Below are 14557 nucleotides of genomic sequence, written 5' to 3' on the forward strand. Positions count from 1 at the left end.
TTCTCTGTTATTGATTTCCAGCATTATTCCAATATGATAGAGAAAGTGCTTTATATAATTTCAAACTTTTTAAATTTATGTAAATCTGTTTTGCTATCTGACATGTAGTCTATCCTGGAGACTGGTCCATGAGCACTTGAGAAGAATGTATATCCTGCTGTTTTGGGGATGCAATGTTCTATATAAATCTGTTAGATCTAGTTCATTTATCCTATTATTCAAGTTCTCTGTTTCCTTATTGATCCTCTGTCTAGATGTTCTATCTATGACTAAGAGTAGTGAATTGAAGTCTACAACTCTTACTGTAGTTGTTCAGTTTTGCCAGTGTTTGCCTCATGTATTTTGAGGCACCCTGGTTAGCTGCATAAATATTTATGATTATTACTTCTTCTGGTGAATTGCCCCTTTTCTTAATGCATAATATCCTTCACTGTTTCTTATAAAATACTTGCATTAAAGTATATTTTGTCCAATATTAGTATAGCTACCTTGGTTCCTTTTTTATTTCTGTTTGTGTGGAATATCTTTCCCCAATCTTTCACTATCACCCTATTTGTATCCTTGGTTCTAAGGTACACCTCTTGTAAGCAGCATATAGATGGATCACATTTTTTCATCCATTCTGCTAATCTTTGTCTTTCAATTGGGAAGTTTAATCCATTACCATTCAATGTTATTACTGTAAAGGCAATATTTACTTTAACCATTTTATCTTTTGGCTTTTATATGTCACAGCTTATTTTTGCTTCTCTTTTTACCCTTTTAGTTACCCTTACTTCTAATCTTCATTTCTATATTCTCCTCCATGCCTCTCTCTCTCATGTCTTTTCTTTTCAGCTTGGAGAACTCCCTTTAATAGTTCTTCTAGGGCAGTTCTCTCGTCAATGAACTCTCTCAGCTTCTGTTTATCTCTGAATATTTTAAACTCGCCCTCAGTTTTGATGGACGGTTTTGCTGGATAAAAGATTCTTGGCTGACAGCTATTCTCTTTCAATATCAAATATATCATACCGCTGCCTTCTCACCCTCATTGCTACTGATGAGAAACAGACACTTAGTCTTACTGAATGTCCCTTGTATGTGATGGATTGCTTTTTCTTGTTTCTTTCAAGATTCTCTATCTTCGGTAGTTGATGGTCTGATTACTATGTACCTTGGGGTAGGTCTATTAAGATTTATTCTTTTTGGAGTACACTGTGCTTCTTACACTTCTTGGATATGCATATTTATGTCTTTCATAAGAGTTGGGGAGTTTTGGCCACTATTTGCACAATATTCTTTCTGCCCCTCTTCTCTTCTTTTCTCTTTCTGGGACACCCATGACATGATGTGTGTGCACTTCAGGCTGTCGCTCAATTCCCTGGGATCCTGCTCAATTTTATCCATTCTTTTCTCCATCTCTTCTCTTGTCTGTTCAATTTCTGATGTCTTGCCTTCTGGCTCACTGATCCTTTCTTCTACCTGCTCAAATCTGCCCTTGTATGCTTTTAGTGTATTTGTAATCTCTTCTGTGGTACCCTTCATTCCCTTAAGTTTTATTGTTCTTCTTTACATGCTTTCAAATTCTTTATGCTCACCCTGTATCTTCTCAATATCCTGTGTCTTTTTAGCCATATGTTCTGTCATCTCCTTGAATTGATTTAGGAGATTTGTTTGAACAACTTTGTTAAGTTGTTCTAAATTCTATATCTCCTCTGATTTTTTAAAATGTTTCTTTGACTGGGACATATCTTCCTGTTTCTTAGTATGACTTGTATTTTTTTGCTGACATCTGGGCATCTGATTTCTGATGAGGATATTCTGAAGGTTGGTTTCCCTTTCTTTTATTGGATTTTCTTATTGATTGAGTTTTATTAAGGCTCTGCTTTGACACCAGTTTACTATTATTTCCAGCCAAACAGAGGCAGGAATCCATGATGGGGGCACAAACCAGCTCCAAAAGGCCCTGGGGAAGAGGCCAGGAGAGATACCAAAAAGCCTTCTTGGCAGCTCCTTAAGACTTTGCTTTCCTGGCCTGCCCAGCAGATTGTGCTCTTCTGCAATCTATTCCCCACAGCTCTAAGAAGGCCAGATATTTTTAGCCCTCTGCCAGTTGCACCTCTGACACAGGTCAAAAACGTGGTGCAGTGGCCCCTGTCCAGGATGAGCTGAAGCAGCAACCCTGTGTTCTAAATTTGCCAGGCAATAGCTGGCTCACCCTGGACAGTGTCCCCTTCTGTTCCTGGGGAGAAGGGCTTCTGTGGCCCTCCTGGTATGCAGCACCCTGCCTGGCAGGGACCAGGCTGACCTGAAGCTGCCTGCTTGAGAGTCGGGAATGGGCGCCAAAACCCACGGCTGAGTCAGTTACAGGCAGTTCTTCACTGCAATTTCTCGGTCTCTTCATCCTGCTCTCCCCTGGATACTGTGCAGTATTCCCCTGGTCTCCAGATCCCCAAAACAGTTTTTTTCAAGCACTTTCTGCTGTCCCAATTGCTGAATTTTTGGAAGAAGAGTGAGCCCTGAAACTTCCTATTCCATCATCTTCCTGTAAGTCCTAATAGCATAATTTTTTTTTGTATACTGTGTGGTGGGGTCACATTTCATTCTTTTCTCCATGCAAGTATCCTGTTTTTGCAGCCCATTTGTTGAGGCATTTTTGTTTGTTTCCTTGCTTGTTTTTGTTGGCTTCTCTGTTTGGGAAGTGCATGGGCCAGGAATCAAACCCGGATCTCCTACATGGCAGGAAAGAATGATACCACTGAACTACCCTCGTACCCCCTAATAGTACAATTTTTTTTAAATGTGCTTTCATCAGTTGTAACAAATACACCATGACAATGCAAGATGTTAATAACAGAGTGGTATATGGGAATCCTGTATTTTATGCACGAGTGTTCTATAAACCCAAACTGCTCTGATTAAAAAAACAAAGTAACCTAGATGAATTTTTATTAGGAAAGTATTTTCTAGAGCAAACTTTCTTAACTCAGTTTAATTTCTCAATCAATTTCCTATACTGTACTGTTAAACTACTTACATATTTTTCTGTTGTATTTTATTTAAATAATTTTTATTTAGTGGGAAAAACCCTGCAAAGTCCTTCTTGACTCAGCTGCCCCACCGTTTGGCTGACCTCACATTTTCCCTCCTGAGGCCCACTGGCCTCCCTGCTGTTTCTCAAACACTAGAGGCATATTCCTGCCTCAGGGCCTCTGCCAAGGATTATGCTTCCCCAGTGAATCACCTGGAACAGTGGTTCCCTCCCTATCTCCAAGGCTTTCTCCCCAACCCCTTCATCTCTTTGCTCACAGGTCATCTCAAGGAAGCCTCCCCTTACAAACATACCTTACAAATCTCAACGCCTACCACTCCCCCACCCCCCAATAATAGCTCATCCTGCTTCCCCAATCTTCCTTGGTCTGTCCTAAGTCGTCCTTTTTCCATAGCAGGCATCACTGTCTAAAATTCTTTAAAATCACTTCTAAGAGGGACCGCTTGTCATGACTGTCTCCTCCCACAACAAAGTAATCTTTTCAAGGGCAGGGGTTTTGTTTTGTTCCATGACGTATGCCAGCTTCCTGGCACATCAATAAATGTGGTGGCACGAATGAATGAGCGGCGGTGACTTACTTGAGCCTGCCGCCCACAGCAGGATCAGGCAGCTCACTGGGAGTGTGAGTCCAGGGCGAAGCCACCCCATCGGGAGGTCCTAGGGCACCTGCTGAGTGGAAGAAGTTCAGTTAGTGTCAGCCCGTGGGTGCAGCCTCCGCAGGGTCCACCCTCCCCACCATCCCAGCGTAGCTGTCAGTGCTGACTCCACTTGAGATCCACCCCTTTCCCTGGCCATTTGTGTCGGGGTCAACAGGGAGCCCTTCTGCATTCCCCAGGGCTCTGCTTATGATCAGTGAAACCTGACCTTGATCCACAAAGCTCCGAGGGTGAGCTACAGAATCCCTGTCCCAAGAGATATTTCTTGAAAATATCCCATGGCCCACTAAGTTGGGGAAACCCTGTAGACTTCTGGAAGTCCCTACATCCATAAAGCAAATTTGGATGTAAAGGCTCTGATAAGTCCTGCAGTAAATAAACATTGCTTTGTTTTTACCCCAATGTTTATCAAATTTATTTTCACATTCTCCCTTCATTTTTTTAAGGGGGGGGGTAGCAAAACTCAATTAATCCTCTTGCAGAATTTACAAATATCTGAAATATACTTTGGAAATGTTGACCTAACTATTCAGCCTTATAGAATGTGCTAAATAAATTATGGTTCACCCATGCAAAAGAGTATTAGCAGCCACTGAAAATGATGCTGCTAAATCATTTAGACTGATCACATTAATGGCCTCAGTTCTTCACCCTTCTCTGTAGCCATGTAATCTTGCAGTGGCCCCACAACACCACTCTGGGTGGGACATTCCTCTCCCCACCCCAACACACATACCCTTGGACTCTAGGCTTATCCAAGTGGTTTGCTTTAGCCAAAAGAATATTAGCAAAAGTGATGCATTCAGAGGCTTGAGAAAGTATTTGCTTGGTTTCTGCACCTTGTGAACACACCCGGGCCTGTCCCTTTGGAGGACAGCGACAGGCAGAGTTGAGTCAAGTCCCGCCACAGTCCCAGCCACGGCCATCCTGCATTAGGTGACTGGCACGTAAGCCCAGACACGTGTGCAAGCTCAAGCAAGCTCACAGGGCTGCTTCGCCAACCTGCAGCCGACCTGACATACAAGAGGGAGTCCAGCCAGGATCAGTCAAAGACAGGTGAGCGGCACACCAAAAACTCGTCAGCTAAATAAATGTCTGGTGTTACATGCCGCTGAGGTTTTGTTGTTGTGTGTTGCACAGACATTACTGTTGGCCCCTTCCAGTCATTAGCAGCCTCCCCCCACCACCTCGGCCTCACCTCAGAGATCACTTTTGCTCTTTCTGGAGTTTATATCAGTGGAGTCAGACACCACTCCTATTGTTTTAATGATACCAATAATGCATGATTGGGGAATGATAATTTTTCCTAGGGAGAGACCTCCAAAACCACCTGATAAACAAAGGAAAACACAATTCAAATTTTCCCAACTCCTAAAACCTCGCAATAACCCATTCCCATTTTAAAATCTACTCTTCCAAATTGTTTCTATAAAAATAGTGAGATGAATATGCATTTTATTTACAACAATTACAGCACTCTCTATAGAATGAGACTTAGGTTTTAAACTTAATATATCATTAATATCGTCCCATGTCACTAAATTTAGCATCAAATGCAGTAGGATCCCCTTGTGTGAGGACCACTGGATGTTTAGATCTTGTTTGTGATTATTACTATCCTAGTTTGCTATCTGCCGGAATGCAATATACTAGAAATGAATGGCTTTTAAAAAGGGGAATTTAATAAGTTGCTAGTTTATAGTTCCAAGGCCAAGAAAATGTCCCAATTAAAGCAAGTATATAGAAATGTCCAATCTAAGGCATCCAGGGAAAGATACCTTAGTTCAAGAAGACTGATGAAGTCCAGGATTTCTCTCTCAAGTGGAAAGGCACATGGCAAACACAGTCAGAGTTTCTCTCTCATCTGGGAAGGCACATGGTGAACATGGTCAGGGTTCCTCTCTCATCTGGAAGGGCACATGGCAAACACAGTGTCATCTGCTAGCTTTTTCTCCTGGCTTCCTGTTTCATGAAGCTCCCTGGGAGACATTTTCCTTCTTTATCTCCAAAGGTTGCTGGCTGGTGGACTCTGTTTCTTGTGGCTATGTTGTTCTGCTCTGCTCTCTCTGAATCTTTTTTCTCCAAAATGTTTCCTTTTTTATAGGGCTTCAAAAACTAATCAGGACCCACCCAAATGGGTGGAGACACGCCTCTACCTAATTCAGCTTAACAACCACTCTTGATTAAATCATGTCTCCAGGGAGATGATCTAATTACAGTTTCAAACATACAATACTGAATAGGGATTAGAAGAAACGGCTGCCCCTACATAATGGGATTTAAAATAAAACATGGCTTTTCTAGGGGACATACATCCTTTCAAATCAACACAATTACTATTATTACTTTTACTCTAGGACAAACAGTATGGTGATATTTTTTCCTGGAGAACCATTTCCACACAGTTCTCCACCTATTAGTCTCCTCAAGTTTAAACACTTACTTTGTTGCTTATGAGTTGTGAACCTTGAGCACACTGTTTAATCCCTCTGTGCCTCAGTTTCCTTATCTGCAAAATGGGGACAATAACAGCCCCCATCTCACTAAATAAGCTAACATAAACAGAGCCCTTAAAACAGTGGCTAGAACATAATAATGTCTCAAGAAAAGTTTCCAGTTATTATCATGAGGAAAAACTCTCAAAGGACAAATACTGTATGATCTTATTACTGATATGAAATAATTAGAAGAAGCAAACTTATAGTCAGAGTCTAGAATACAGGTTACCAGGAGATGTTGTCAGGATAAGGAGTAGGGAATTAATGTTTAAGACGTACCGAGTTTCTATTTGGGACAGTGGAAAAGTTTTGTTAATGGGATGGTAGTAACAAAAAGAAAAAAATTCTCAGCAGACTCCCCGGTGTCAAGAATTATGTACTTTTTCCCTAACACGCTTGGTACAGAATGTCAAATTCCCTCCAAAAAACACTGTAGCAGTTTACAGTCCCCAGAGATGCTGCAAGACATCCCAACTCTGTTTGCCCTGTGTGATATCTCTCCTGGGATCTTACTCAACAGAGGGCTCAGCCTGGCAGGGAAGACACAGACCTCCTGTCCCCTGAAGTCCAGACCCAGTCCTGCCCCTCAGCAGCTGTGAGATGTTAAGAGAGTTACTCTATTTTTACCCGTTTTGGCTTCTTTTTCTATAACATGGGAATGATATCAAGATGACGTGACAACAGTGGCTGAGACAGTTCAAATAGAGTGAAGAGGCTACTCTGGAGGCTACTCTTACGCAAGCTTCAGCTAGATATTGCTATTTATCGTGGTTTGCCAAACCCCAACCAAAACCATTCTTGTCAACCCCCAAAAACACTTGGGGCATTATCAGAGATTCTGCAAAGATTTCATGCACTACAATTATTTCCCCCAAACTCACAACCTTCAGATGGGTTCCTAGGCCAAATAAGTTCTGAAACCCAGAAGGACCAGCCTCTCCAGAACATCAACTAGTTCCAACCCCCAACCCCATATTACTGACAGTCCCTTCCAATATGAAAAAGTTAGAACGGGCATAGATAGCCTAAATATCCCTAAAAATTGGGAGAAAGCTCAAAGGAGAAGGTGGAGTTATACAGAGAAGACAGGATTTAACAAATGAGGATGACAGCTGAATCATTATACTGATATTCCTTTTAGTCTCCAGTGTCTTGGAGCAGCTAGAAGGAAAAACCTAAAATTGTAGAACTATAACCCATACCAAACTCTGAAATCTGTTCTATAACTAATTGTTGCAGTGCACTTTGAAATTTATTGCTTTTTTGAATATATGCTATTTTTAACAATTAAAAAAGTCAAGGGAATAAAAAGAAAAAAAGATTAACGTGACAGATTTACTGCAAAGATTAAATGAAGGGCTGTACGTAAAGCACTTCTCATAGTGTCCAGACCATGGTAAGGATTTAATACCATGTCGAATCCCCCACCCCATGTCATTCTCCACCTCCCCAAAGCCAGATCCCCCAACCCCGGCTGGAAGCTCTCCAGAGACTTGAACTACATCCAAAAGCCCAGCATCCCTCTCGGGCTCAGCCCTGCCATCTGGACACCCCATTCTTGCTGCACCTCAAAGACACACCTCCAAGGTCCCACCTCCCAACCTTCCCTCTGGCTGCACCCTCCATCTGGGGGGGACCCTCCTCCTTTTTATCCTCTCTCTCTCTCTGTATCTGTCTCGCTCTCTCTTCATGTATGTTTCTGTGTGGGTGTATATATATATATACCCCCCCTCACACATATACATGTATATATTTCTATATCTGTAAGGAATAAACTTCCCCTTATACTTCAGTATTCATCTCAGAAAAATAAGTCCCTTCTCCTACACAACCATAATACAAACATCAACATCAGGATTCACTTATGCTGTCTAATCCACTTACTCTATTTAAATGTTGCTAATTGCCTCAATAATGCCATTTATAAATCCAGGATCCCATCCACGATGATGCTTGGCATGTGATAATCATGTCATCCTAGGACCTGCGTCTGGGCCTCTAGATAACACTCGGCACTGAAGGGAGTCAGAGCCCTGTGGAGAAACGGCTGATTCCAGGAACAGAGAAAGCACAAGATAAGCCTGGAATTCTTGTTGTGCCAGAAAGTAAGGAAGGACTCAAAGAATGATGGGGACATGTCAAAAGGACTGAGGAGTCAGCCAGAATGGGCGCCAGTTGGCCAAAACGGAGACAATGTGACAATATCAAAATAAATATTACAGTAGCCAGTTATAGCCTGTGGAGTACAAGAGAAATCCAGGAGCCTGAACAATAAGTGGGAGAGAAGAGAAAGCTCTATTTTACCAGAGTAGTCTCAAAATCTTCCTCCACAAGACCTCTATGAAGTATTTATGTAAGATATTTAGTAACTTAGTCAAGATACTCAGCAACTTTGCAATAGAAAAATCCAGCAGATATCGGTAACTAAGTGATAAAAGTTAACATCACCAGGAATGGGACAAAACACCAGCAGGAGCTTTCTAAAAAGAACAGGGTATCCTGCCTGACTGTGCAAAAAAAAAAAAGAATGCAGCATCACTCCTCTGGAGTTCCTGCTGAAAATGCATAAATCACGTGGAAGCTCCAGACAAACCTAAACTGAGGGATGGCCTCTAAAGGAACTGGCCTGTACCCTTCAAAAATGCCACAGGTGCAAAAGACAAGTGTGGAAAACTGTTCTCTTTTTCATGGTTTGTCATGAAAAAAACAAGGGACTTAGTCTTGCTCACTGCTGAGTCCCTAGTACCTAAAACAGCGTCTGACAAACAGTAGCTCCTCAATAAATGCCTGTTGAATAAACAAATTTTGGACACAATATGGACCCCTAATGAGCCCAATGCAGAGTTCAGCCCAAGACTGGAAAATTCTCCCTAGGAAGAGACCTCCAAAGCCACTTAAAGCCCCAGGTTGCCTTCCATGGCTGAGTGTCTTAGTGAAAGCAAGGAGGAAGGGGAGAGAGTATGTCCTTGACACCAGTTTCCTCTGCAAAGTCCCAGAAACTTTCACTCCCACAAGTTCACAGATGCCCACAGCATCCTGTGGCAGAGATGACAAAGGTTTCACTTTAGCCCAAATTTTGAAAAAAAAAAGAAGAAAGAAATAGAGAAGCCAAGATACCTGTCCCAGATTGCACAGCATGATTTTTCACATCAGTAATGTCCTCCCAAGGGTGGGAGTTGGGGGGAGCGCTGGAGGAGGGGGAGGTAGGTTATCAAGCAGCCCATCACGGTTGAACAATGCCACTTCTGTGCCAAGCCAGGCTTATTATTTATGATCTGTTGTGGAAGGTACATGATCACGCATGCTCACACATGCATGCACACAGGCACACACACACACAGCTGGTTTCATGGGGGTCTGCATTTCAGGGGAAATCATGGCAAAGGTGCAGCGAGAGAAGAGGCCTCCCTGTCATCACAGGGAATGAAGGGCACAGGTGCAGATGAGTAAAGGAATTAAAAAGAATAATTGCCAGATGATCAGAGTCAAGAATGTGGCAAAAGAAAATAATTTTGAATTCCTCAATGAATCCTGGGATTCCTGATACTTTGAAATTGGAAGGAGCCTTAAGGGGTCGCCTGGCTAGCTCAGCTGCCAACCTGCAAATACTCCATCTCTGCCATGCTGCCATCCGGTTTCTGTTTGCTTATTCCCAGGTCAGGGTTGAGTGGAGCCTGACTACTGGAAACATTTTCTTTATGCTGAGCCGAAACAAGATAGGCAAAATCATACTTGTTGACTACTTACATTGTATCTGACACCTTGTATTACCTTATCAACTCTGCCTAAAAACCCTGCAAGGTAGGTATTCCTATTATTCCCACTTTCCAGCTGAAAAAACTGAAGCTGGAGAAGTCAAGTAACCTGCCCAAGGTCCCATAGCTGGAGAGATGACAGAGTTAGAATTAGAACCCAGATCTGTCACTTTCGAGCCTGAGGTGCCTTCCAATATACAATTTCTTCAACTTCCTAGAACCATGGGCTGAACCCAAAAGATGAAGGGAAATGAACTGGAAAAAAATCAGCTATCCTCCTTTTCAATTTCGGGTAACAGTTGCCCAAGCATAGGATTAGAAGGCCTCACTGAGCAGCAAAAAAGGCCCACGTATTTTGTCTGCAAGGTCCCCATAAACCAATAGTGAGGCAGCAGTTTAAATAGATAAATAAATATCTAAGGCCATATTAACAGTGGTATGAAAGCCAGGACAAGGGAGGAGACATACCCAACCACACCTGTGTATCCCTTTGGAAGACTACTGCTGAGTTGAAGCTTGTGGAGAGGATGACAGCCAACACACAGAGAGCTTGAAAATCCCAGAGGGCCCAGAAGGTCTTTGCCTAAGAGATCCTGCTCTCATATCCGGCAGTCTTATCATTTATTTAACAAACACACAGTATTTGCCACGTGCCATGTTTTCTTCTGATCATTTTACATATATTAACTCATTTAATGCTCAGTACAGCCCTGTGAAGAAATAGGAACTATTATTTCCCCTTCAAATAAGAAACCAAGGCCCAAAAAGGTTAAGTAATTTGCCTGAGGTTGCACAGCTGCAGCAATGCTGGAATTTGAACCCAGGCAGTCAGGCTGAAAACCTCGGCTCTTAACCACCGTCTCTAGCTAGAAGCCAGAGCCTTGTTGTTTTGAGGGGCGGTCACTAACCTGCCCATCATCTGATGTGAACCCGAAAACTTCTTTCTAGCAAAGTGTACCCCTTTAATTTTGCACTCCATTTTAGGGGGTGCAGAAATTCCCTGAAGCCTAAGTGGGGACTCCAGGTGAAGGCCCCACCCGACCTTAGGGGGGGATGAGCAGCTTTTGAAAGTCTTTGAGTGGGGGAGTGGCAAGATCTCTCAAAAACCCATCCTGGGGCTGGGAGGAGGGAGAATGAGGAAGAGTCCCTGGGGCTGAGTCAGCAGTCGCTGCAGACCTGGGTCACCCTTCTGAACTGCCCCCCGAACCCCCTCACCTCCCACTCCTGAAGGGCTTTGTCACCAGGGGGCATGGATCCCCAAAAGGTTCACAGCCCATGAAGACGGAGCACCTCTGACCCGAGATAAAATCCAACTCCCCCTCAGTGAAAAAAACCATTTCCAAAAGACTATACGCTGTGTGATTCCACTTATATAACATTCTTGAAATGACAAGTCTGGAAATAGAGAACAGATCAGTGGTTGCCAGGGGCACGGAGGTGGGTGTGGCTATAAAAGGGCAACTCTAGGGCTGATCCCGGTGGGGATGGAACTGTTTTGTGTCTTGATTGCGGTGGTAGATTCACGAGTCTAGACATGTGACCAACTGCAGAACTAGATGCGGACGTGCTGATGAGAACAAGTGAAACGGGGCAAATCTGAACAAGATCCGTGGATTGTATCAGTGTCAATATCCAGGCAGCAGCATGGTACTGTCGTTTTGCAGGATGCTGTCACTGGGGAAAACCAAAGGGTATGGGGGATCTCTCTGCGGTATTTCTTATAAATGCATGAGAATGCACAATTATCCCAAAATAAAAAGTTTAACTTTCAAAAGTGAAAAAAAACCAAAACAAAAAACAAGTCTCCCCAATATTGATGCCTCCCATTCCCTCTCTCTCCCCACTGGCCTCCTTACCACCCTAAGGTGCACTCAGCATTTTTCTCCCTCTCTCGACTTCCCTCCCCCATCACTCCTAATCACAGCACCCTCTTTATCTCTGTCACAGTACATATCACTATCCTTAATCATTTTTGTGAGATTTCAAGTGTGAATATTTATTTTATCTCAGGAGGGAGAAGGTAAAGATAGAAAGATTTGATTGCAAAGATGTTTTTTTTCCAGCTTCCTCTAGATCAAAAAACACACCGTAAACAAAACAGAAAGCAAGCAAAAGACCAGAAAACGGCAGCAATTGACATTAACAAGGGTCAATGGCCTTCGTACATAAAGAGGTCCAAACTTCGCTTTAAGAAAAATGCACAAAGGACATAAATAGTTCACAAAAGAATTCTCTGTGTGAAATAGCCATCTCAATATGCTACTAGTTGTGAACTTGGGGAGTAAACAAATAGCCTGTAACACTAAATTCTCTGCATATATGTATTGTTGGTTCCCCCATGAGAACGTAAGCCCCATAAGGGCAGAACTGTACATCTCTTGTGGTCACGGCTATGTACCTTGTATCTGAAACAGTGCCTGACACACACACATTGTGTGCTCAAGAAGCATCTGTTGAATGAATGAATGGCTGCAATTCAACAATAATAGATTCAATAATCGATTTTTGACATGTACTACATCCGTAATAACTGCTAAGCTTACGGAGTGCCCAGGTGCTGTTTGTTCCGAGTGCTTACAGTATATCCATCAATTTAGTGTTGAGGACAACTCTCTTAGGTAGGCGCCACTAAAATTCCCACTCTACAGAAGAGGAGACTGAGGCACGCGGCAGTGAGGGCACTTTGTGGTCACAGAGCTCATTCTGGACCTGGGCAGTCTCACCCCAGCGTCCTCACGCTTCCCCACTACACTTGGCTGCGACTCTAAACGCTGCCCTCTACTCCCCACAACCCAAGGAGAGGGTGTTATGAACCCACCCCACCCCCCGGGGCAGATGGTAGGGGATGGGGGGTGAGGCCAGGAGTGGCAGGGGGCTGGGGGGGAAGGGAGGCAAGTGAGAAAACCCAGGTCAGAGAGCTAGGGAGCAGCAGAGTCTGTGAAAGCCTGAGCCGGGAAGAGAACCGAAGCCCCAGATAGGGAAAACACTCTTACCCTGCTGGCAGGGAAACATGTAGCTCACTCTTAGTTTAGGGGAGGTGAGTGATGAGCCTCGAAATGTCAGCAGCTGGCGGCAGCCCAGAGGTCATATGGCAGGATCCTGTTCAGCCCAGCCGGGTGTGCAGGCCTCCTGCTCTCCTTCCCTCTCTTGGCCGCAAACCCTGGCTTATAAAAGGCGAGCTGGATCCGCAGACAGGATGCAGTCAACAGGCGGTGTGCGGAAAGGAAGCCAAAACAGGGGGAGGTGGTGGCCTGGGAGCCTCTGCAACTTCACAATCGTCAGCCAGCGTGGAGCTTCCTGGGGCTTCCGGGACAGCCTGGCTGGACTGGCAGGGGGCCAGGGACACACTTCTCCCACAAGCCGTGGCCTTCCTAGAACTGCTGTTCACTGGGGTTCCCGGAACCAGCAGCTATATCAGCAGCCCCATCTGGGACTGCAGGCCAGGCTCCAAAATGGCCCGAGCTTGCCACCCCAGCTGGCAGGGAGGGGGTGGCAGCCACTGGAACAAGGGTCAGCAACCTTAGCCGACAGAGCCCTGCAGGCTTCCCGCTGTCTCCTACTGTGTGCTCCCAGTCCATCCCACTTGCTCATGCCCTCAGTTCTTGAGTACCTACTATGTGTGGTCTACTCCAGGGGCAAGGAAAGCATGCGTGCATGCATCTATTCATTCCCTTAACAAATATTTGAGATAGAAAGTCACTGGAAGGTTCTGCACAGAGAAATGACTGAGATTTTTAAAAGATGCCTCTGGCTGCAGAAGGCGGAAGCCCTGTGGGGTCAAGGGTAGAGGAAGCAGGAACCACTGAGGCCAATGCAGAGATGAAGGGCTCACGCTGCAGGGACGGGACGGGAAGGACCTGGGTTCTGGATTTGTTCTGTAAGGCCAAGGATTTGCAGCAGAATGGATGTCGGGGGTGGTGAGAGCAAAAGCGCTGCAGTAGGAGTCCAGCATGGCCCCAGGACTTCTGGCCTGAGCCCCAGGGAGGATGGAGAGGTCATTCCCTCCAGGGTGGACTCAAGGAGGAGGGAGGGCGAGGAGCAGACTGGAAAGGGGCAATGGGCGCTGCAACCTTGGAAGTCGAAGGGGGCTGTTAGGAGGCAGCATTTCGGGGGCGGGGGAGCACAGAGACCAGCCACAGGGCCTGGACGATCAAGTTCCTCCAGGGGTGAGCCAGAGTTCTGGTTGGGCGAGGGGAAGCAGTGTGTCCCACAGAAAGGGAAAAGTGGTCCAAGGGGACTGCAGCCCCAGGGAGGCAGGGAGTGTGTCTCGCACTTCCTGTTACCAGAATGCCTGGCATACAGTAGGTGCTCAATGAAAGACAGTGTATTTTACTTTATTCTTATTTTAACACCTGCACTGCTTCCTTGATGCCAGGCACAGTTTGTGATGCTATGAGGGAAGTATAACTAGTAAACCTATTTTACGGATTATGAAGTTTCTTAAGAGAGAGGTATGGAGGGAAGGGAGCAAAGAAGGAGTGAATAAATAACCAGGCAGGAAAGACCTGGCCCGGTTCCAACTCCACGAGATGGGTGTTTGGTTGGGGATGCACAGAGGGTATGGTTGGGGATAAGGGCAGAGGGGGGCAGGGGCCAGATCAGGCTGCAGAAGAGACT

At 44.7% G+C, this 14557-nt stretch overlaps 1 protein-coding gene across 5 annotated transcripts in view; it reads right to left on the reverse strand.

Annotated features, from left to right (window-relative positions):
- Window positions 1-14557, reverse strand: part of IL4R (interleukin 4 receptor) — a 47653-nt gene that overhangs the window by 23038 nt on the left and 10058 nt on the right. Inside the window, exons 1-3 of one of the 5 annotated variants that reach the window (XM_077141471.1) lie at window positions 12934-14297; window positions 5466-5594; window positions 3610-3697 (exon numbers count right to left, since the gene is read on the reverse strand). In XM_077141471.1, coding sequence (XP_076997586.1) covers window positions 3610-3679 — 70 coding nt within the window. In that variant the 5' untranslated portion in view covers window positions 3680-3697; window positions 5466-5594; window positions 12934-14297. Of the gene's footprint in view, window positions 1-3609; window positions 3701-5465; window positions 5595-12933; window positions 14298-14557 lie in introns of those variants that run through there. The other 4 variants (XM_077141472.1, XM_077141470.1, XM_077141468.1 and 1 more) reach the window with 4 other exon arrangements.

The sequence above is a fragment of the Tamandua tetradactyla genome, chromosome 23, assembly GCF_023851605.1.
Source record: "Tamandua tetradactyla isolate mTamTet1 chromosome 23, mTamTet1.pri, whole genome shotgun sequence".
Taxonomy (NCBI): domain Eukaryota; kingdom Metazoa; phylum Chordata; class Mammalia; order Pilosa; family Myrmecophagidae; genus Tamandua; species Tamandua tetradactyla.